The 25,967-nt window shown below is 34.8% G+C and overlaps 1 protein-coding gene across 1 annotated transcript; it reads right to left on the bottom strand.

Moving 5' to 3' along the window:
• Window positions 1-497: 497 nt before the first annotated feature.
• On the bottom strand, window positions 498-25,654 carry LOC126972076 (uncharacterized). The gene is made up of 10 exons (XM_050818656.1): window positions 25,398-25,654; window positions 22,171-22,383; window positions 19,047-19,236; window positions 15,670-15,845; window positions 12,177-12,287; window positions 9,243-9,398; window positions 8,521-8,698; window positions 5,234-5,451; window positions 3,946-4,111; window positions 498-728 (listed from the first exon to the last, which is right to left on the bottom strand). Exons 1-10 carry the CDS (start codon window positions 25,577-25,579, stop codon window positions 624-626), a joined length of 1,695 nt encoding a protein of 564 aa, XP_050674613.1. The 5' UTR covers window positions 25,580-25,654; the 3' UTR covers window positions 498-623.
• Window positions 25,655-25,967: the final 313 nt, after the last annotated feature.

The following is a 25,967-nucleotide window of genomic DNA, read 5'->3' on the forward strand; positions in this document are numbered from 1 at the left end:
ACATAAAATATTTATTTAAAAAAAGAACTAATATGTGTTGTCTAGGAATGACACTTGTGAATATTGAAAATTATACTTTTTACCATTTACCACCACTTCTGGAAAGGTTGAGAATAAATGAGAAGAAGTGGCAAGAATCTCATTGATAAATCGTATCGCAAAACAACGTTTTCCGAGCCAACTAGTAACAAATAAAAACACAAAAGTAATTTAGTACAGTAGGTGTATCATTCTTACTTAGATCATTTATACATCCACATAGGCTGTGACAGCTGTGATAACGTCGAAAAAAATTGAGCTTAGCAGTTAAGCTCTATTTTGAGCAATGCACGTACCTTACACAAAGTGACATACAAATCGCGAGTGTAACACGTAGCTTGTCACGCACACTAAAGTAATAAACCTGGCCTGTTTTCATCAGTTGTCTAGCAGCAAGAGGCTCCATCTAGATGTATTAATTATCAAGGCATTTACATTATTAAAATAATACGCCGAAATATCCCCAAGAATATATTGGAAAGACACATTCACAATCGAATAAATGCAATATTATGACAAAAATGACACACTACACGACACTTACATATAATAATTAAAGATTATATCAAAACTTGAATATATAATTAGGAAGCGATTAATTGAACCTTCTTGGTCTGATGGCGCGCGACACCTTGCGGGTCTGTCAGGAACCATTGCCACCGCTTACGATCGTTATTCTTATCTCCCGACTGAAAAAAACATGGGCATTAGTTTTAAAATTAAAGCAATTTCAACTAACAGTCACTAAAGCGAGGCAAATAATACGAAACACTACTTTTATTTGTTCTACAACATTCATAATTATTATTGCATTATTGTGTTTCGGTAAGAAAAACATCTTCCTTAAAGACCGGGAACGCTCCTGTTATTCCACTGGTATTGGCAAGAGAATGTGGAGGGCGGTGATCACTTAACACCAGGTGACCCGTACGCTAGTTTATTTCGTAAAGTGAAAAAAACACTAGGGTAATTTGTAGACATTACAATTATGTGTATTGTAAATGTTATTAATTTTTGTTATGACATTACTGTCTGCACGAGACGAGCAGGACGTTCAGCAGATGGAAATTGATACACCCTGCCCATTACAATGCAGTGCCGCTCAGGATTCTTGAGAAAACCAAAAATTCAGAAGACACAACAACTGCGCTTGTCACTTTAAGACATAAGATGTCAAGTCTCATTTGCCCAGTAATTACACTAGCTACGGCGGCCCTTCAAGCTGAAACACAACAATGCTTACACATTACTGCTTCACGGCAGAAATAAGCGACGTTGTGGTACCCATATTCTAGACGGCATCCTGTACTCTCGTACTGGTGTACACTAATATATTACATACATAGCCGACCATGACAGTCAGATTCAACTCAGTCCGATTCAATAACCACTTAAGTTATCAGTTATTTATAGGAGACATGTGTTAGCCGACATACATAAGCCTACCCTCAGAATAAGACCCCCTAAAAGAGTACCCTCACCTAGAAGACCGGAAACGCTCGAGTTACACCTGTAGAGCCGTGTGTATGTGCATCGGTCTTCACTTACCATCAAGTGACCCTTTAGCTCTTTTTTATTTTATTCTATAAAATCAATAATATATAAGATAATAAGACTATATTAAGGCCAACGAGAGGAGATACTAGGAGGACTACTTTGTTTACTAAAAATTATCATGCCATGTGTATTCAAATATTTAATAAACTTCCCGATGCTATTAAAATGTTCAATATCGGTCCATTTAAAACTCAATTATATGAATAGCTAAATAATTACAATTTCTATGCTGTCTGACTTTAAATTTGTGATTTTCTTTTTCAGAATCTTGTGTTTAACTTTGACTAGGTACATATGTAAATGACATGTTTATTTTGTGTAGATGTTAATATGATGTAACAATGAAATATTATGTGCTGTAATGTTAGAATTTTATTATTATACAATGACGTGGAGCTAATGTAAAAGTATAAAATATAAAAAAAAAGTATTTTACAGCAATTGAAACGGTCTTTAATAAAATATCGTTTAATGGGATAAGGATTATATTATGTTAAAGAAATTGAACTCAATTTCTTAAGTATATTTTAAATATTTTGCTTTTTGCTATTATTTTTGCTTATTATTATTTAGCTTTTTTATATGTATAATAAGTTGTATATGATAATATATATAATGAGAATGGTTTTTGTTTGAGGCTCAATCACGCCTAAACCACTGATCGTATCGACATGAAACTCTTCTTTATTTACTACTTATTTTTTTATTGTATTTCTAAAGATTAATAAAATGTATTTTTTTTTTTCAATTTCCTTTTAAAATTCGCCCATCGTAGCGGGCGGGAACGGCTTGTGATTATTATATACCTAATTTTACTTTATTGGTAAGCTTTAAGTTGTGTACTGCAAAGTAGAAAATACTTACGACGATTAGGAAAATGGACTTAAATAATTGTGTCTTAATCACATACACAGGTATGAATATGGTTTGATTATTGTCGGCACTTTTATCAACTTATAAATGTAAAAAAGTGGTCATAGTGGCATTACTACAGTAGTTGAACGTATGGTATCGCGGACTATTTTGAAGACATTGATAAGTTCTATAAAAATGTTTTTTTGTTTAGATTTTTGTGACGTTTTTTTTTTATTTCACACCTTAAGTTATATCATCGCATTTTTAGTAGGGATCTCTATTTTTCACTCAGTGAAGATGCAGCTTTCTAATGGTGATAGAATTTTTGAAATTCGATATAGTTTTTTTGTGAAATCATTACAAACATACATACAAAAGAACAAATGTTTCCTATTTATAGTATAAGTTATGGCTCATTATACTGAACTCTTAAGAAGAATAATCTTCGTTTAATACAGACGACAGCGATTACAATAATCAATTATTAGAAGGGATTATTCAAATAAAAATGTTTTGAAGCCCTGAAATATTTCTGACATTCTTTATCTCATTCGTTGGATTTAGTTTGGTCTAAGGCTGGAATCATATACAATTAGTTTCAGTGGTCGCTTACTTAGCAATACCTTAACAAAAAATTATTATTACAAATAGAAACAAGCAATAATTATTTGTACATCATTTACAAACTTGTTAAACCATTAAATCGTGTTTAATTATATATGTAAGTATGTATGTATGTATTATATCAACGTTAATATTTTTCAAAAAAATGCCATCATTTATTGCCTTGAGAGATTTGACATAAGGAGATAATGTAAGTATGACTAGGCGATAAGGCTAAGCTTACAAAATTAAATATTCAAATACAAATATTTTTATTCAAAATAGGATTCAAAATCACTTATTGAACGTCAAAAACTACCACACATTCAAAATAGACTGCCTCAGACATGAGAAGAACGGGCGCAAGAAACTCAGCGTGCTTTTTTTTTATTAAAATATGTATTACAATGTAAAATCGAACTGAAGTGTTCGCTTCATTCCCCGCCTGTGGTGTGTATCATAAAGAAAATTGTTTATGTTATAGTAACCTTTCCCACACAAACGTTTTTTAACAACTCTTTTAAATTTCGTAACACAATTGTTTTGTACAATTTCTTGGATCATATTGTACAAGCATATACATCGCCTAAAAAAAGACTTACTAACTCAACTTAACCGAGTAGTAGGCATAACAATTTTGTTTGTTCCTCGTGTGAACATTATGATTGTTACAGTTTCTAGGAAATTCCTTATGCTTATGAACATATAGAACATTATCAAGAATATATTGAAAAGCAACAGTCAAGATGTTGAAATTTTTCTCTAAATGATTCTTTAGGACCTAGGTTATAAATAGCGCGATAAAAATAGCCCTCTTCTGCAGCAAAAAGATGGTATTAATATCGGCCGCAGTGCCCCATAACAAAATAAATTAATAAAAACCACTTTTACCCTAATTGTAGTGAATTTGCTTGAGGTCTGTGAGACCGATTGGTTGCACATCTCCATCTGCAGAGAGAGCGCGTGCAGCATGAGCGATACTGGTACGCTCACACTCTCTGGCTGTTTACTGGCTCCAGACCACACCAACGAGACTAGCGGTGACGCTGCCTTTTCCCTGAAAATAAAAAGTAAACAATATGTTATGTTTTTAAAGTGATAACCCTCACTTCTAGGATTAATATTTAATACACAAATAAAATTTGAAAAACAAAATTTTATGAACGATGCGGGATTCGAACCCACGACCTCCGGCGTTCCGTCCTGGTGCTCTAACCAACTGAGCTAACCGTAATAAAAAGTAAATGAAATATTGAGACGATACTGCCAGAACTTCAACCACATCAAAATAATACTCAAACAATTGCAAATTAGGAAATTAGCTTGAGATCAAAAATCAATATAAAAAATATAGTTATTTACATTATTTAAAAACAAACAAATCTTTGTTTACATTACTACTAATTTAATTTATTGGTGCAAAATAAATGTGTGTGTGTTGTGTGTTTGTCTTTCTGTGCGTGCAAGCATGTATGTGTATGTGTGTGATCCTGAGTATAATATAATATATAATGGGTGTGAGTGTCTGTGTTTAGTGAATATAATATGTACACTTACTTACTATTAATTCAGTTCTTATGTATTTACACACATTAATTATTATATATAAGTTAATTAATTGTAACGTCACTCAAACGGCTGGCTCAGTGGAAGAACGCTCGCACAGAACGCGAGAGGTCGCGGTTTCAAGTCCCGCTTCCTAATTAAACTTTTTCTTATGGAATAGGAGGACAAACGGGCATACGGGTCACCTGTTGTTAAGTGATCACCGCCGCCCACAATCTCTTGCAACACCAGAGGAATCACAGGAGCGGTGCCGGCCTTTAAGAAAGGTATACGCGCTTTTTTTGAAGGTACCCATGTCGTATCGTCCCGGAAACACCGCACAAGGAAGCTCATTTCACAGCTTTGTAGTACTTGGAAGAAAGCTCCTTGAAAACCGAACTGTGGAGGACCGCCACACATCCAGATGGTGAGGATGATATCCTAACTTGTGGCGTGTCGTTTTGTTTACATACTAAATTTGTGTAATTAATACCACAAGTGATTATATGGGGTTATCTTTTAAAAAAAATTACAAATTGTTTAGATTTGAAAGAGTGACGTCTCAAGTCAATTTCCTAACATCCAATTATTGAGGTGAGATAGTGTATTCATATAAGGAAAGAATATTTATTACCTTTGACTGATTGCATCTTCCTTAGCTGAAAACTTCTCGATAACTGTCTCATTTAAGTCGTTTATACAACATTTCAGTTCATTATTTGCTTTTACAAAATCTGTCGGATCTTTAGTATCAATGCCATACAATTGACACAAAAACTGCATAAGATCATTAGATGCAGACAACTTCTTCTCCTTTTCTAAATGCTCCAAGGTGATCACGTCCATAGATCTCTGAAAATTAAATAACATAATATGATTAGAAATGATCATAATATAATTAATATAGTTGAGGCATCGGCGTCTTATTATTATAATATATATTATTATTGGCATGATCTTATATATATTATATAAAATTCTCGCGTCCCAGTGTTTGTTACCAAACTCCTCTGAATTTGTGTGTATATCGGGTAGGTCAGAGAATACTGTCAGTCACATTTTTTGACGCAGCATTCAAATGAGTGTATTAAAGTTTTCTAGTTCATTGATAAAAAACTGTTGTTGGAGTACTATCAAGTTAAAAATATTTGGGATTAAACTGTAGGTATTGTTTATAAAACGTTAGGCACTCGAGTGGTTTTGACAGATCACGTGATCAAAGTACTGCGAGTACCTACCTTACCTCGAAAACGCCAGTGCTCACAGTAGAACATGGCGGCGATTTATGACGTCATATATTTCAGTGGCAGTGCATAACGGAACGAATTTTTCTACAGTGATAGCACTGTGCAGTGCTCGCAGTGCATATCGGAACATACCCTAAGTTAACAGTTATAAAGGAGACGGAGATTTCTGGGCCAAAATGTAATAAGTTAATAATAATAATAAATAATTAAACTTTTATTTGGAACAATTTAACAAAGATAATACAAACAAGTAAAACGATAATAGCTGCAAAAGTATAAACTGCAGCGCAGCTAACAACGCCCTTCTCCGAATACAATAAGGAATGATGTTCCATGCACAAAGATCTAAATAGTAAACAGAGTACGGTTATTAATAAAAGACATTAAAAAATAGTACAGGACATGTGATTTGAAATATATACATCATTATTATTATATTATGTGTTTAGTTTTGGGTGAAGTGTGTGGGTGAGTGTTAGAGATACGTATATAGTAAGTGAAGTTTGTTACATTTGTGCTGTGTGTGGTTTTCTTAGGTGTGTGAGGGAGTGATGAATATTTTACACATCCACAAGTTTCTCTGTATCTTCATAATCTAATGTTTTTAACCAGGAGTCAAGTTTCGCTTTACATTTCCTCTTGGTCAGTGGGTAGATGTTGAAGCTTTTGTTGATTTTGTTATAAATTTTAGAGCCTATGTGTTTGTAATGGCGACTTGCAGCAATGGTTCTACGTGAATCAATATTACATACCCTATTTGAGCGGCGTGTGGTACAGCATTTAGGGTCAAAGGTAATTTCGGAGTGTTTGCGAAGTTGAGATATGGTTTAAAAAAATTTACATATTTTTCTATTTCAAAATATAGAAAATTACCGTGATTCACAATCTAGGAAACGAGAAATCTTAAAATTAAGGTTTTATTATCATAAAATTCACGATTAATGGGATCTCGATTACTATAATCAATTAATGTGAATGAGTTAATACAATTCAACCCAAAACCACTTGCACCAGAATCATCTGGTGATCATTGATTCAATAAAAGTACCTAAAAAAATACATTATAATTAACATAAAATAACGTATATTACATACAAAGAAATCGATCGAAGAAAAAGTCGACTCTGAATCTCGTTCTGTATTTTTTATCTGTGCTGACAGTGACAGCTACAGAATTGTCTAGAATGTCAACTGTCAATCACTCGTTTGTTGTATCTTTTGTATCGTACCTACGCAATTTGTCATTTGAGTGTTTCCCGTTGTTTTATTAATACTTTCCTTCTTTCTATTTGACTTCTGATATTGCTAAACTTGTACGATCATTATCGTAAACAAAAAAACAATCGCATTTCAAAAATCAGCTATTTTAATATAGATTGTTGCCCATATATTGCATAACCTCAATTTTACAAAACCTCCTATAACTCTGCTTTCAGATTGCAAAAAATCCTCAAATTCTCAGTGATGCTTTTTAAATTTATAAGCTATTTATTAACACCAATTTCATCCTTTTTCATCTTGGCCCAATAATGTATGAAAGGGTCAACGTCTTTAGTCGTCAACTTAAACTTGAGCTCCGTAGATCTATCTCTCACCGGCAACACTTGCAGCACGAGTGTAGAAAAGGATGCCAAGTGTCGGTTTGTTCTAGTACTCACGCGACGTTGTTCTCAGGTGCATATAGTTTCATCAAATGATTTTCGTCTACTTTTGACTCACGTTAGCTATACTTAAGGTTCTTTTTACTTTAAAAACTTTTATAAACAGATCTAATTCACTTTCAATTGACAATATTTTGCATCCTCTGTTTGGAACCCGTTTTTCAAAATTCATGTTGATCGAATTGAAAGGATCCAAAGAAATTTACGAAGGCCTTAGATTATAAGACCGGTAATATAAACACTGATTATGACATATCGGCAAACAGACATAGAATTGAAGATCTTGAAAAACGACGTTATTTTGAATTTGAATATGGATTGTCCCTCGTTGTTGCAGTGTATAAAAATACTTCGCCCTCAAAAACGCACATGTCCTTCAAACGAATTATTTCATGTAAATTCTTGTTCTAGTTGTTATGTAGAAAATAGTTTTATTCGTCGTGCGAGTAAATTTTACAATAATAATTTTCACCACGATTATAGTGTAGATATAGGCTTCCTGTTCCACTTTTTGAAAATTGAAAAAACAAATTAAAATAATTTTATTTAAATTCTCATACGATTTGTATGATCACATAAAGTATTTTTATATGTTTGTATTTTTATAATAAACTGTTCGCTATTAAACTAGTTAATTAAGGAAACTCACACTAATTATCATCCCCACCATCTGGATGTGTGGCGGTCCTCCACAGTGCGGTTTTCAAGGAGCTTTCTTCCACGTACTACAAAGCTGTGGAATGAACTTCCTTGTGCGGTGTTTCCGGGACGATACGACATGGGTACCCTCAAAACAAGCGCGTACACCTTCCTTAAAGGCCGGCAACGCTCCTGTGATTCCTCTAGTGTTGGAAGAACAACAGGTGACCCGTACGCTCGTTTGTCCTCCTATTCCATAAAAAAAAAAATAAGTAATTCATTTGTAAGACTGTCTGTTTCTGAATAAATAAAAAAAAAAAAAAAAAAAAAAAAAAAAAAACTAGATTTAACATAATAATATAAAATATACTAACAATCCTCGAGCGAACAGCTCGACCTTCTATCTTCAGCAACTTCATCAATTCGGTGGAGAAGTGCAACATGTCCTCAACACAACCAAATTCTCTCAGTAATCCCCTGTATATCAGATTGTCCAAGACGAAAGCTTCTCTAGTTACTGTCTTCAGATATTTTAACGCCTTTAGCGCTTCTCTGAAAGCGAAAAGAGAATTGATTTAATACTTAAGCAATCGAAGATGAGACATATCTTCTAATATTTAATATAGTAAAAAATATAACAGATTAGAAGTAATAAGTAATTACCACACTGAATAAAATTTTTTTGATGATGATAAAATTGATTTTTAATTATTTTATGATCCCAAGTTTTTTTTTTATGGAATAGGAGGACAAACGAGCGTACGGGTCACCTGTTGTTAAGTGATCACTTATGAATTAACTTATTAATTTATTACATTTTCTTTTTATTTATTTATTTAATTTACTCGTGTAAGACGATGAGTATTTTTGTTGCATAACTTTACATATATTGTAACTGAAATAATTCGTAAATAGATGAAGCTGCAAATGTTGATTTAAAAGAGTGGCACTGCATTTCTTGCCACTTCTTCTCATTAAAGCTCAACCCTTTCCGAAGTGGCGGTAGATATAAAACGAAAAGAAAACTTTTGACCTACACAAATTAAAGTGATTTTTTTTCGATTTTATTTTTAAAAACAATTTATTAGGTACTTACAGTCGCTTAGAATATGACGTTTTACCGATATTCACAAGAGCAAGGTTATTTCGTATTTCCACACGTTGTCTCGCTGCACATGAAATTTCTCGTACCATATTGGCCTCCTCCTGCTCCAATAAATCAACAGCACTCCGAGCTTCTAATGTACGCATTCTACAAATATGACATATAGAACATATAGTCACATTTATTCAGAAGATAATGTTCAGATAGACTGGTCATGTAGAGATGGATAGATGTATGTGTAATTTTATAAAGCAACATACACACTACATTACACACAGAGACAATATAATGCCATTTGCCTCTATCCTTACAAACCTCACGCGCTTCCTCTACATTCATTACTCTTTTCATACATGCTCGCCGGTTGCGGGTGCTTCGGACCTCTCCTTTTCTCAAAACGTCCCCAATTTGGTCGACGAATGTTCTACGAGGTCTCCCGCGACCGACTTGCCGACACACACTTACCTTATATATTTAATGCGTCATTCTTTCTTCACTCATTCGCTCCACGTGTCCAAACCATTTCAGCATTCCTTTCTCAGTCCTTGTCACAACATCCTCTTTTAGAGCGCAGCACGCTCGTATTACCGCATTCTGAATTCTATCAACCAGTCTTACCCCACACATACTACGCAGTGATCGCATCTCAACTGCGTTAATTCTGCTTCTATCCTTCTTCTGCCATACCCAACTCTCACTTCCGTACATTATCGTGGCGACAAGCACTCCATTCACACAGTTTCCCGCAGTCACAATCCTTTCAATATCTTCTTCATATCTTCCATCTCTTGTAAACAAGCTATCCAAATATACAAATTCTGTAACTTTTTCTACCCTTTCATCTTCAATTGTAATATTACACTCAGTCAACCGTTCATCCTTCTCAAATACCATCACTTTTGTCTTTCTCGCATTCACTTTCAAACCGCTCGCTTACTCAAAGTATATGCCTAGTCTTGCCATAAATACAGAAACAAAGAAGAACCAATTTTCTATAGCAACTAACATTTATTACTCTTACAGTGTGTTAGTTTAATACATAAATATAAAACAATTTAAAATATAAAAGCTTGTTCTCCATTGGCTGTAATACGGTCCTTTAAACGTTGAGGCCAATTATCAATAGAAGCACGCACTCTTTCCATGGGAAAATTCTTCACTGCCAATCGTACGGATTGTTTTATGGACTCCAAATTATCACAGCGTTTAGAGCAAGACATTACTCTCTAAAACTGACCATAAATCTATAAAATGACAGAGATGGGCGGCGGCTATCGAAAGCAAGGGGGAAGGCCTGACAGTTAGGCCTGACAGTTAGCCTGGATATAGCGAAGGCCTTTGATCGTGTATGGCACAAGGCGCTTCTCGCAAAACTTCCATCATTTGGGCTTCCCGAGAGCTTATGCAAGTGGACCTCCAGCTTCCTCACTCGAATCCCAAGCCCGTGAACGCTGGAGTTCCCCAAGGCTGTGTGTGTGTCCCACACTGTTTCTTCTGCATATCAATGATATGTCGGACACTTCCAACATACATTGCTATGCAGACAGCACGGGCCATGCAGGTCTCTCTAGGGAAATCGTCGACCAGTGCCGGGAGAAACTTGTGTCTTCTACCGAGTCCTCTCTTGAGAAGGTCGCGGAATGGGGTAAATTGAACCTTGTCAAATTAAACCCCTAGAAGAGTCAAGTTTCCGCGTTTACTTCTAATTTACTTCTAGGTGCTATCTTCATCTCCCGATATAAAATCTTTTGCTGTCGGGCAGTATTTCTTCGAATTTTTTCCCTTACTGGTTTGAACATCTTTTTCTTACGAACATTGTCACAATAAGAGGAGGTCTCATGGTACTTATTAATAGCCCGGTACACAAACATTTTACATAATTATGATTTCAAATTCAAGTGTAATATTTTGCTAATTTTTAATTGTAACATAATTTATGGCCAGACTAAGAATATAATAATAATAATTTTGCAACAATTTTACACAAATTATCTTGTCCGATACTAGGTATAGCCTATGCAATACTTAAACATACATACAAATAAACAAACAAGACTTGGAAACAAACATTCATTGATCATATTATAAATGTTTGAAGCTACCGGGATTCGAACCCAGGACCTCTAGCGCAGAAACAGGGTCACGAACCAATGTATAGCCCATTGGTCATCTGCAAAGAATAGAGGCAATTTTAGTAAATAACTATAAATGTATTTTCACACATTGCCTTTCGAGGACTTTTCTGCCCCACCGGACATCTGTCCACCATGAGCTTTGTCATCAGACCCATAGTTATGAGGAGAAGGCTATAATGTTTTTAAAGGATTGTGTAAAACAAATTGGTTCGTATAATTTACCGAAAAAAAACTGTGCCTTTATTTAGCAATACCTGTATTAAGATAAAAATAACTATTTTAAGTTATGTTTCTATTAAAATATTGGTAAGAATCATGTTAAAGATTTTGTATTTTATTGCTATTATAATACATAATGGTCATTTTTCTTTGTTGAGCACTGTAGTGCACTTTAAGACTATAATATGTTCCGCTCGACAAACACATAAAATAAAAAAAAATATAGCACATCAATAGTTGTGTTCGTCTGGAAAGATAACTCTGACGTCCATTTTCGTGAAACGATATGAAGGGATTGCCTTCACTTTAACAAACTGTCTTCCAAAATTATATTTTGAGGTCGATTTACGAGCCATAAGTCACTCGAACTCTTGGCTCAGATAGAAGAGCACTCGGACGGAACCCGAGACGTCGCGGGTTCGAGTCCCGCATGGCTCATAGATATTGATTACAGATTTAATTTGTATAATTAATCCCAGAAGTGAGGGTTATCATTTGAAAAATAACAAATTGTTTATTTGTGTCTAATATCATGAAAGGGTTGTTACGTCAATTAGCAAAAAGAACTTACTTAATTTGACTGGGATGAACATTAGTATAATTTGTAGCAAGGTTCAACTTGGCTTGCTCACCACTCAACTCAACTTTGGTTTCCACGTAAGTTACGATAGTAGGTACCAATCTGAAATAGTAATAAAAACACTGTAAACCTAATGAATCAAATTAAATCAACGTCAAATAACAATTTTTACAGAAGAAATCTGCTCCATATATTTTTTAAATTTATCCTTTCTTGCAAAATATCTAGTTCACATTTAGCTGGAGTTGTGTGCTTAGAGAGCTGTGTACACTTTTATAAGGCAAGATATACAATCAGCAGAGCGATTCTGTTAAAAAGCTGTTACTGCCTTTTTTTATGGAAAACCGTAGGTACTCATGTCGTATCGTCCCGGAAGCACTGCACAAGGAAGCTCATTCCACACCTTGGTTGTACGTGGAAGAAGGTCCGTGAAAACCGCTTTGTTGAGGAACGCCACACATCCAGATGGTGGGGATGATATTCTAAATTGTGGCGTATCGCGCGAAGGTGGCATTCGGCGGCATTAGGTCTAAATTTATATCGTACACTATCGAGCTACCATTTACATCTTTATTGGAGAAATTATATTGGGATGTTTTTTTTTATATGAGAGGGGGCAAACGGGCAAGAGGCTCACGGGATGGGGAGAGGTGAGACAACCGCCCATGGACATCCGCAACAACAGGTGTGTCAAGAAATACGTTGCCGGCCTTTAAGGTGGGAGTATGCTTTTTTCTTGAAGGTCCCTAAGTCGTATCTGTTCGGGAAGACCGCTGCCGGTAGTTGATTCCACAAAGTGGCTGTGCGAGGCAAGAAATTTCGAATAAAGCGCGCGGTTGTGGAATGCCAGACGTCTACGTGATGCGGATGGTTATTGTTTAATGTTTATTGCTAACGTATTCATACATTTTTATTCGAAATCAGATTTTAAGTTACTCATTGTACATCAAAATATAACACTCATTCGAAAATATATGCATCAAAATAGAATCAAGAGTAAGAAATAGTAACAGAAGTCTTTCTTGGTTGCACCATTTAAAAAAATGGCTGCTTTAAGTGCCCACCATTGTATATCTTATTCAACTCGTAATTGCTTTGGGTTCATAACACATTGATAAATCAGTTTACGCACACGGTGATCTCTTTTTTATGAATATAAGGGACGAGACGAGCAGGACGTTCAGCTGATGGTAATAATTACGCCCTGCGCATTACAATGCAGTGCCGCAGGATTTTTTAAAATCCCCAAAAATTCTGAGCGGCACTATAATTGCGCTCGTCGCCTTGAAACATAAGATGTTAAGTCGCATTTGCCCAGTAACTTCACTAGCTACGGTGCCCTTCAGACCGAAACACACTAATCCTTCCACGTTACTGCTTCACGGCAGAAATAGGCGCCGTTGTGGTACCCATAATCTAGCCGAAATCCTGTACAAGGGAGCCTCCCACTGGTACTCCTTTCCTTCTTTTTTCCAAATCTTACCCAGGTCTATTCATGATTCAAGTTCTGTGGTGCATATTTGTCTTTTCGGAGTTATGTAATTATTTATTTCTGAGATTGAGAATGTGCATTTTGGACAATTTGAGATATTTGATTATTCCTATTATTATTTAGTTGCATCTCAAAGAGAGGTTTTGTAGCGGAATGTAGCAATGAAGTGTACCAATTTCAGTATTTGTGGCAATCATGATTCGGGAACAGACATATTTATTTATCACTAGCTGACCCAGCAAACGTTGTATTGCCGCATAAAGTAATAAGAAAAAAATCAATAATAAAAATATTTGGGGTATAAAAAATATATGACAACCGATTCTTACACCTACCAAATAATATTAAATTGTACATAAAATGTATCGTACTACAAAAATCCGGAGTAGTCGTAGAAATAATAATTATTGTTACTGTTGAAGGAAAAAAAGACGTGTGACACTCGGGGACTGCCGCGGTAAAGCTATTGCATAGCATTTTTTATCAACTTATGTAATTATAATTATTTATTTAAGCAGCATTTTTATTTTGATAACATAAATAAAAAAAAAAGCAAACGGGAAGTGAGTAAAATTTAACTTGCAAGATTTGATTACAGACAGACAACGGGACAGGTGAAACTAAATAAAAATGTTTGTCATAATAATAAAAATTAAAAAAACGTGATAAAAAAATAAAGAAATCAAGATGTACCCCAGGCTCGAACCTGGGACCTTCTGCACAAAAAGCATACGTGATAACCGCTGTTCCACGGCAACTGTAATGACCGTGGCGAAAGATCTATATACATCTAGTAAGTGGGGTGTTAGGTTATTTTCGTTACGGAATTTCAGGATTCGGTCTCCACGCTCAAGGCCCGCGATAGAAGCTATGCAATACCTTAAAAATCGAATGACGGAATCCGGTAAGTAAACAACCATAGAAATAGTTCTATGACTACTCCGGACCTTCGTTTCACGGGTACGAATCGGACTCGGATCAGACGTAGTGCGAAAGCACTCTCACTCACAGAGATATAAGGAATCCTTATTAAGGATGCACTCTTTGTCTAAGGCATCGGTCGTCATAGGGCTTGTACACAAAACTGCGATGCGACTTCGCATCGCAAAAATCTGCGAGCTCCCTCTACGCATCGCAAGAACTTGCGAATTGATTCGCATCGCGCATTCCTGCGATGTTCACACTTGTTGACGCCATTTTACATTTTTTCGAAAAAAATTTTTTCGTCGGTTTTCAAAGCTTTATATTTTTGAAGCAAATAGTTAGTTAGCATCGGGATTCATAATAGTAATAAATTGATGAACCCAAAATCTTCTTTGTTTCCTTTTCCTGTATCTTCTAAGCAATAATAAAAGTGCACACATCTTTTTACGATCCATGCCACGACCTAGTTTTCAATTCAAAATACGTTTAGTACCTACGGTTAACGGTCGTCGAAGGAAGGAAAGACGCCTTGCCGCACGAAATCGCATCGCAGCAATTCGTGTCGTAATTTTCTGCGTTGAGAATTCGCATCGCAGTTTTGTGTACAAACCCATAGACGATGGATCGACATATTGGTTGTCAAATGTTATGGTTAGGTTCAGAAATTTAATTTGTGGCAAAACTTAAGATGTATCAGTCTACATAAAAATAATTTGATAGATAATTAACAACTGTAGTTAATCTACTAAAATAAAGTTTATTTTTTACCTCCTGTGAAAGTTAGAAAGATATAAAAATTCTAATTAGTTTAATTCATTTTAAACTATTGTTTCAATTTGATTTCTGAACGACACATCAAAGGAAAAACAAAATTGTTGTTTTAATTTATTCACCTTTTAAACCTTCTCTGGACTTCCACAATTAATTTAAGACCAAAATGAGACAAATCGGCCCAGCCGTTCTCGAGTTTTAGCGAGACTAACGAACAGCAATTTATTTTTATATATATAGATCGTTGCACCAAGATGTTCTGAGTTGACTTGTCATAACATTAATCAAATTACTTACCTACTGTCCAAACGCTTAGCCTCATGAAGTGCTTCACGTGCATCAATATCTTGCTCTGTGTGCCTATGTATGTTAATATTGGATTTCGAGTATAAATCATAATGTGATCTGAACAGCGCTTGAGAATGTTTCAATTGCTTAAATGGACCAAACGCATAATATTTTTTATATAAGTCCTGAAACATAAAAGAGGGTAGAATAGTAATATATAAAGAACAGGAAAAAAGATGTTGTTTTAAATACAAATATATTAAATGATCCTGCAATTGTATCTATGAATGTATAATTTTTAAGGTAAATCACAATTTAAAAGGCGTCATTAATGATGATTAATTACAATTCTTTTTTTAACTTGATTTAAAAATATAAATATTTTACTTTATATTAATTTATAAAAATTACCACCTTTACTTTACTTTACCACCAACATGCATGATATTACAAATTTACCATTTATAGTAATTAATTTGTAAGTCTTTATTCACTCAAAGTGCATAGCTGGTTGTAAAAAAATCGATTGTTTTGTTTTTTTTTTTTCATAAAATTAAATAAAAGGGAATTTGTAGAATTTAAATGCGTTTTTATTGCTTTGATTTAGTCTTGTTTTTATAATTTTACCAACCATTTAAATAAAGTTAGCGACAAAATTGAATTGTTACATATTCTTTACGTCATTTGACGGCAAATGAAATGCAAAGAGCTGTAGGGATGTTGCATTCGGGAAGTAATCAATCTCAGGTATCTCGGCATTTTGGCATTCATAGAAGTGTTATTTGTCGCCTATGGCAGCGCTACAATAATACAAGGGAACCCGCTGAACAGCATTCAGGCCGTAAAAGGAGTACAACCACTCGGCAAGACCAGTACATACAACTGACTGCAAGATGCCAGCCGATGTTAACCGCTCGAGAGATAAGTTTGAGGCTACAAAATTCAAGTTGTGTTGATGTAAGTCCCCAAACTGTGCGAAATCGACTGCATGAGTACGGCCTACGAGCTCGACGCCTAATTAGGTGCCCACCGATACGTCACGGGAATCGCGCTCGTCGAAATGAATGGCGTAGAGAACGCAGAACATGGACCCAGGAACAATGGATTCGTCGAAAACAAACAGGATTCGAGTTTAGGCCTGATACAAGAAGGGTGCAAGTGTACCGTCGGCCCGGAAATACTGAAATGCTCAGGTGCATTCAGGAAGTTCATCCATACAGCGGCTCAACAGTTATGGTATGGGCGGGTATTATGAAGAACAGGCGAACGGAGCTCGTTTTTGTACATGGAAACATGAACGCTGAAAATTACGTTGAGGATATTCTCAGACCTCATGTCCATCCATTTTCACAAACCTTTGGCTCCGATTTTACGTTAATGCATGACAATGCGCGTTCACATACAGCCCGGCGAACCAGTCAATACTTGGCAACGGAGAACGTCCGGGTATTGCCCTGGCCTGCACAATCACCAGACCTCAACCCCATCGAGCACGTATGGAACACGCTCCAGAGACGTGTTTTGAAGGACTTGGTCGGAGTGACAACAACCCAACAGCTGAAGGATTTGCTACAATTCCATTGGGAGCGAATACCGCAAGATGACATAAACAGTCTCATTAATTCAATGAATAATCATTGCCGACAAGTTCTGAATAGCAGAGAAGGCCATACTTTGTAATAAATTATCATATTCTTTCACAATAACTTCATTTTCTTTAGAAATTTCATTTTGTTAAAAAATATTTACTTATGTACCTTAGTTTCTGCAGTTTATTCTAATATTGTTAATTTCTGTTATTAAAAGAACTTATAAAGACAACAGCTGTTATTGTTACATCATAGGACCCTAAAAATATTATTTTCAAAATAAAATACATCGTTATAATGTGAAAAACCATCCTAAAATTAAAATTAGTACATGTTGCTTAGACTTTTTTGATGTGTATATATTAAATACATCTGTTAGGTTTTTTTTAGTTCAAAAATGGAACTGCTCGTGGTGGCTTCATGGGGAGGGTCATTAAACTCCCTGAGATATGTGCGAGGGAAGCGATGGCTGATCCAAGCGTGATGCTCGTGAACGGGTGCTACTTGTGGTGCCTGGTTGGACCTGTCTTCGGGGATTTTTATCTTTTATTTTAAAATTGATAATAGGTATACCATTTTAAGTTTATATTTTAAATGTATTATTGCCCGCATACCTTTATTTATTTACACTGTATGCGAATTGATATATCTACTGCACTTTTTAATCTTTTGAGTTTTTTTAAAATTGATCACTATTTGTTATTTTTTTTTTACAAACACAACTTAAAACCTAATTGAGTCATTTTATTGTACCACTTTGCATAATTTGTACAAAATAAATATAATGTAAAATGTAAATATAGAATAAAAAAAGTAGCAATGAGTTTCTTGCCACTTCTTCTCAATAAAGTTCAACTTTTCAAGTGGTGCTAAAATCTTTGACATTCATGAGTGTTCTTTCTTTTTTGTCGTTCTAATTTATCAACATATTGTTATATTTTTCAGATTTATTTTCTTCTGCTTGTGCTGTGAAACCTTATTAACCTTACCTAACCGCTTGAGTTTGCCTTCTTGATCTAACCTTACAGCTTCTAACATTCCTTATAAATAGGGGTTTGACAAAGAGACCGTTATACCCAAATCGTATCGTCCTGGAACGTACGTGGAAGCTCATTCCACAGCTCGGTTGTTCGTTGAAGAAAGTTCCTTGAAAACCGCACTGTAGAGAAACGACCGAAATCCAGATTGTGGCGTGTCACGGAAAGGTGAAAATCGGTGGCAGTAAGAAACAGCTCGTCGAAACACTACCCATGATAAATGCGCTATAAGATACATAATGATGATAATGAAGCGACGTCCCTACGGAACGCCAAGTAATCCAACCGTTCACAGTGCACTGGATCCTCGATAATTCGAGCAGCTCCCTACCAGCGGCTCCTTTGCACAGGATGCCGGTTAGACCATCATGGCGCCATTTGTGCCGTGAAGCAGTAATGTATAAGCATTATTGTGTTTCGGTCTGAATGGCAATTAGTGAAACTACTGGGCAAACGAGACTTAACATCTTATGTGTCAAGGAGTCGAGCGCAATTGTGGTGCCGATCAGAATTTTTGGAATTTTCAACAATCACTACATTGTAATGGGAAGGGCGTATTAATAACCATCAGATGAACGTCCTGCTCGTCTCTTACGTCATAAAAAAGCTCTGAGTTGCACGCGATCGAATGGTTCAAGCTGTCACTGCAACTGGGGTGCACCGGACCAGAAATGACAGCCCGACTGCGCTTTGGAGCTAAAAAGTGGGCCAGCATATTTATTTCGATTTCTGAGTAATTTGTTCAAGTTTAAATACCAACCTTATTGTCCTTGCAAGTTTCAAATGCATCAAGAGTATTCGCAACAATATCCATTGTTTCATATAAGACTGTCTCCACTTCTTCAGCTGACTTCACACATTCATTGGCAAATGATGATTCATCATTCATCAGGCATCGCTCCGTTGCACATAACTTTGTGAGCTCTATATTTAAAGCATCTTTTGTGGCTCTGTAAGATTAATTCACGCGATAGTTTTATAAGTAATAAAATATTGCCCATATTATAGCCTGTACATCATTTTGTTCTATTGTCAATAGTTTTTGCAGCGCACGCAAAAATAGGTTATCGATTTTACACCTTGTGTTAGAAAATAGCAATTTTATTACGGATCCCTAATTTTGAAAAAAAAAACATAGCCTATAGCCTTCCTCGATAAATTGACTACCCAACACTGAGAGAATCATTCAAATCGGACCAGTAGTACCAGAGATTAGCGCGTTCAAACAAACAAACAAACACTGCAGCTTTATAATATTAGTATAGATTGAACTTGATTTTTTCAGATATTGGCTCTTTCTATGAGTTCATTTCACAATTTGTAATATGGTTATAATAATTATTATTCTAGTCAATTGAATGACTCTAAAGAAGTATTAATGCACCACACGTATCTGGGACAGTACGGGAAACCCTAATCCAGAAGAGATACAGAAAAACTATCTGATGAACCATCTACTCTTTTTTTTGTGAAAACAATTTTGGTGTAGTTATATTTCTGGTAAAGCGCGCGTTGTCCATAAAAATGATTAATTTTAATGAAGTATGTATTTTAATGCGGATCGATTCGGTTTCATGTGAGGATAATTTCTTGTAGGGGAAGAAAGAAATGTGAGTAGCAGAAGTTAGTATAGAAAGTTTTCTCATATTAAAAGACAGATCCTGCAAAGTACAATCAGCCTCAAAAAGATAGTCAGCCATCTTCACCACATATACAATGATTCACCGAAATTGACCAAATATATTTACTTTATTTGGGCGATTTGTGTAGCGATATATTTAGTGCTATGTTTATGACGTTTATGGTGTCCCCATATATTTGACTACTTTGGATAACACTATCTATTTGGTCACTTTCAGTGAATCGATGTATGTGGTAACGATGGCTAAATGTTGGCTCAGTGGAAGAGTTCATGAATATAGTTTTCAAATTAGGCCGACAGTCGCGCTCTTATTGTAATAACGTACGAAGCTCCGCGAAAACTTATTATGTCGTCTTGCGCGATAATAACATATCGAAAAAGAAGCGGTGAATGTGTGTAGTGTAGCCCAAGAAGGGAGTCTTTTTACCGATAAGTCCAAGAACCTTAAAATACAATTAATGAAGTTTGACGTATGTAATGATTAAATACATTGTAAAAACAACTCGTGCAATTAAGCGCTCTCGGAAGTGGGAATTAAATGGCTCTTCAGCATTTGATTTCTACGTGGGTAACACTGAAAATGTTTAGACCTGGCCAGTTAGAAACATTGCTAATGAAAACTTTTTTGAATTTCAATTTTAGAACTCTTTGGTAACCTTATGTTATTGCATTCATTTGTCATTTGTTTTTGTTAATTGGCAGCAAATCTAAAACTCTTGTTGCACGTGAAAATGAACCTAACGCGAGATAACTTTCGGTCAATGTTTTATTATGACTCTAACAAAGCTATGATAGGCTGCCATTAGCATTTCTTAATGAAGCCCCACCTCGTGCCACTATTTACAATTGGTTTAACGAGTTTAAGCGTGGATGAAGCAATCTCAATGATGATCCGCGTGAGGGACGTCCTTTAACAGCGACTACTGAAGATAACATCAGTGCTGTGCGACGCACGATAGAGGAATATAAGAGAGTGACCTATCAGCAAATATGGCTTCCCCATACTTAACCCGACGACCAGAAACACCTTCGCATGGACTGGTGTCGCCAAATGTTAGATAAGTTCAACGGCGGTGACTCAAATGCTGTATTTGACATCGTCACAGGTGATGAAAGCTGGATATATTGCTACGAACCCGAAACGAAAAGACATAAGATGTTAAGTCTCATTTGCCCAGTAATTTCACTAGCTACGGCGCCCTTCAGATCGAAACACAACAATGTTTACACATTACTTCTTCACGGGAAAAATAAGCGCCATTGGTACCCATAATCTAGCCGGCATCCATGCGAAGGAGCCTCCCACAGGTTGTATTCATGGTTGTATTCATCTAAAATCGCACTTTATTCTGAAAAATTCGGATTAACAAAAATAGATACCTACCTAATATAATTACTTTCAGCTGAACAATATTTTGTTATGGAGTATTTCCTCCGGGGGACGGGGCACGAATAATGTGGACTCTAAATACTTAAGTGTAAATAATAAAAATTAAGGGGAACATCCGATATATCCACAAAATGACAATTTTATTTTGTTTTTTACTAACTAGATTAGTTGTGACTCAATATTTTTATCTAAAGGTTACCTGATAAGTGAACTATCGTGTGACGGCAGAATCAAGCTCTTTGGAGCTCTGCAGAATCAATGTCTCAAAGCAACACCAAGTTATCTAGCTGTTATGATTTCACTTCAATGTGATATTAGCTGAATTGTGGAGCTCCTTCCATAGAAGCCACAATAGGAATAATAGAATCATTACGATTGATTGTAACCCCCTTATTCATAATAGTCTGCTAACTTAAGGAATTACTAATTCACACTCTGTCTTCTTCTATTGACCTAAGTCAGAATGAGAAAAAACACTCCTTAGCGGCTGTTTTAAGTTAGCGGACCATTATGAATAAGGGGGTAAGACTTTTATTCTTATTCGCAACATGTTTATAAAATGCCTTAGTACCTGCTTCTGCCATCAAGTGATTGTGTATAATCATTATAGTGCTTAGGTTTGAAGGGTACCATTACTAGTGAAAATATGGCGCTAATGGGTCTTAACATCTTGTGTCTCAATGTAAGAAGCACAATTGTAATTTCTCTGATTTTTTAATGATTGTCCAGTCACTCTTTCTCAAAGAAAAATCCATAAAACCATTCTCTACTATGACCTAACTATTGTAATAAGATCATACCAAGTCTCTGAAAGGTTAAAACAACAAGCAACATAAAAAAAATACCACTTACTTATTATTGTCAATCATTTCTTTAACAATAACCTCCTGCTTAAGCAACATATTTAACCGTTCCTTTTGCAATTGGACATCTAACTTTGCATACTCCAATGATTCATGATCTCCTGGTAGCACTATACCCTTATACTCCTGTTGTATTTTTAATACACTATCTTCTAATTCTTCAGTAGATAAGAGTGCACCTTTTTTTTCAATGTCTGCATATCTTAAGAATATATAATATAATTAAATAAATTACTGAAATAAATTAATAGTATCTAAAAAATATTATAATGATGTAAGGTGTTAAGTTTTACAATTTATTTTCTTATCATTTTGTAGACTATGAATGGCATTTTTAACATCCCCATTATATTATTATAATTCTATTATTTAATCATAATATAGGTAGGTATTCAGTTTTATTATTTATCTACATCCATGCTTTAAATCCTCTATTAAAGATTCTGAAACAGTTAGCTTATTGCCAACATTAAAACACCCAATGTTCTAATAACCATTACATCATCCAAAAGAGTGTTGTAATGTTGTACTGAATTTCATAACAACACTCCTGTTTTTTTTTTCGATCCCATCATGCGCAAAGAGTTTCAACAGACAGCCACATTCTTATTACTCGATGTGTGGTATCTGTATGAATTTCAAAAAAAGGAACATTATCGTTTACGCGTAAATAAAAGTAGGTTTTTCGAATCCCCACCATTTTTCTTCAATATGTTTATTGTTTTGCTTACAAAAAATGAGCGATTCATTTTCTCGTGTGATAAATCCACATTCGTAGTTTAATATTGACATTAACACAACAGTCGCATATATAACTATTACTAGCTGACCTAGCAAACATTGCATTGCCATCATAGTTAACAACTGTAGTTAATCTACCAACTATAGGTAGCTAAAATAGTTTGTTTTTTACCTCCTGAGAAGGTTAGAAAGATACAAAGATTCTAATTAGTTTTTCATTTTAAACTATTCTTTCAATTTGATTTCTGAATGACGGGGGCCACATCAAAGGAAATACAAAATTGTTGTTTTTATTTAATAACGAACATTGTCATATTTATTCACCTTTTAAACCTTCTCTGGGCTTCCACAAATAATTCAAGACCAAAATTAGCCAAAACGGTATAGCCATTATTGAGTTTTAGCGAGATAAACGAACAGCAATTCATTTTTATATATACAACACATACCAAGATTGATAACAGTTGATAGGTAGGTATACCAATTAAATTTTGTTTATATTATATATTTCGTAATTACTAGTTATTAAAAATACATACTCAATCAGTCCCATTGTATCCCTCTTAGTCAATTTCGATTCAGAACTGGCTGTTCAACAGTTGAACAAGATAATCAGGTTTTATATAAATTTTATTTGGAAATTAGAGAAGCATTAGAAAGGAATCAGAACTGCTCTGATGTGTTTCTTGACGGGCATTCAATAAGGTTTGGCCTCTAGGTCTCTTCTATAAAAATAGACAGTTTAACTTAACTTACATATACCTTCTACTTACTCCTAAAATCATACCAAGAAGATCTTTAGAAGTAAAAGTAAATGATGCACATTCAACATTCTACAATATAAAAGCTAGAGTACCCCAAGGAACTGTAATGGACCCATTTTATTGTCTTTATATATTATTTCAGATATACCACAGACAAGCAACACTCTTTGTGCTACAATTGCTGATAGCACTGCCATACTATGAAATTCAAATTCAAATATTTTTATTCAAAATAGGATTTAAAATCACTTATTGAACGTCAAAAACTACCACCCATTCAAAAGAGACTGCCTCAGACCTGAGAAGAATGGGCGCAAGAAACTCAGCGGGTTTTTTTTAAATATAATATATGGATTACAATGTAATATCGTACAATAAACCTGATGATCCTTACTTTGCTTCACTAACCCTGTATAACCACCTAAACAAAATTTAAAGGTGGAAGTGATGAAGGTGGCAGCAATGATTCATTAAAGTGATTGCCAGTAAGTCTCTGTATGTAAACGTCTTGTTGAGGAAAGATAATTGTGCCCCAGTTAAATTTGATGGTGAATACTTAACATATAATGACACTGCCAAATACCTGGGGCAAGCATTTGTATAGAATACAGATATTAAAAACACATATTATGTACAGGAAAAATGTGGAGAGCACTATTTAGAAATCTAAATGGGCTGTAGAAACAATGATTACCTGCCTGGAAAATTTATATACAAAAAGCATATTTTTGAAAAATATCACAAAAGTTTCAAATGTGTCTTTTTCCTTAAGATCACTCGTTAACTCATTTTTATTTTTATTTATTTATACTATTAATCATTTACAGAAAGAATCTTAAAAGTTAACATAGTTTCGCAAAACTGGTTGGACAGTTTGTCTGCAGGATCAAGTCTTTTGTAATACATTAATGCTTATAAGAACATTGATTTTATACAAGTGTAATTAACAAATATTGATAAAAATATAATGAAAAATCTTATTTTAATTTTAAGGCAGTGTTGACAATAAGATATCTTAAGTTTAGTTTAAAATTTTCTTTTACTGGTTTCTAGTCAGATGTCTTCGGGCAAGCTGTTTAATTGATAAGGTAGGCGTTTTTTCAAAGTTCTATCTCCGTAGTAGTTATTGATTCTAGGAACCTCGAACTTACCAGCGGACATCAACCGAGTATTGTGGTTGTGCATAGTTGGGTTGTTTTTGATTGCCATGATTGTTAATGGCTAATAAGTACTTATGTTTAAAGCTTACTGGCAATACTTTACATATTTTAAATAATTTTCTATAAGTAATCATTTTTACAATTATTTTTAACTTTTTTGGTGATGAAAAATTTGAAATATCACATTTATCTATATATGTTTTAAAAGTAAGCCCATGGCTATCAAGCACATAATCAACTATGGATTCCACCAAACAAAAGTATAAGTACTTTAGGGTACTAATGGGTATTCTAAGACTAAGGTGGTAAAATTTTCCTAGTAGAATTCTTAATTTGGTACAAATAAAGTCAACATGGTGGAACCAGGAGAAATTAGTATCTACTTTAAAACCTAAGTATATAGTACTGTGGATAAGAATAACCACTGATAGCAACTTCTTAGATTGTGGAACTGTGAAAAATTCTACAAAACGATATCACAAATACGTACTTAATTGAATAATGTCGGGTTTTACAATATAATAATAAAACAAGGAGTAATGGCTACCTACCTGTATTCTTCAATTGCAGTCAGAGAATTATTTTCATCTACATTGTGATAGATCCATTGCAAAGCATCAGAAAATTTGCGATTGCTTAGCATCCATCCAATTGATTGATTATAAGTTTCCACACCGAGAGAATTTAAAAAGCCAACAAAATCTTCTTCTTTAATATTCCTTGAAGTACTCATATTGAATAATAATATTATAAGTTGTAGCCTGTAGGTAGATAAATCAATACAAGAAGTAAATACTCCTACTCCCTTTGTAATTGAAAGCTTTGTCATCTGTCACTCGCTTTGAAAACTTTCAACTTTTCTTTAGTTGTGTCACTGCCCACTGGTCAATAAAATGGCGGCTACCTATTGCAACGTCCGATTAATGACAGCTGGCAGGTAGCGAAACGTCCGATGACGCGATTAAGATTATCCGACGGCGAGCGCGAGATTCATCATTATTAAAAGCGATATAATTACATAACGACTCCACCTATGGCTATATAAAAAATACATTCACGTAGTTAAAAGTATAGAAAATCAACGTGTAAAATCATAAATTATGTTTTTGAACCCAAGTTAT

Source organism: Leptidea sinapis, chromosome 25, assembly GCF_905404315.1.
Source record: "Leptidea sinapis chromosome 25, ilLepSina1.1, whole genome shotgun sequence".
In the NCBI taxonomy this organism is placed as follows: Eukaryota; Metazoa; Arthropoda; class Insecta; order Lepidoptera; family Pieridae; genus Leptidea; species Leptidea sinapis.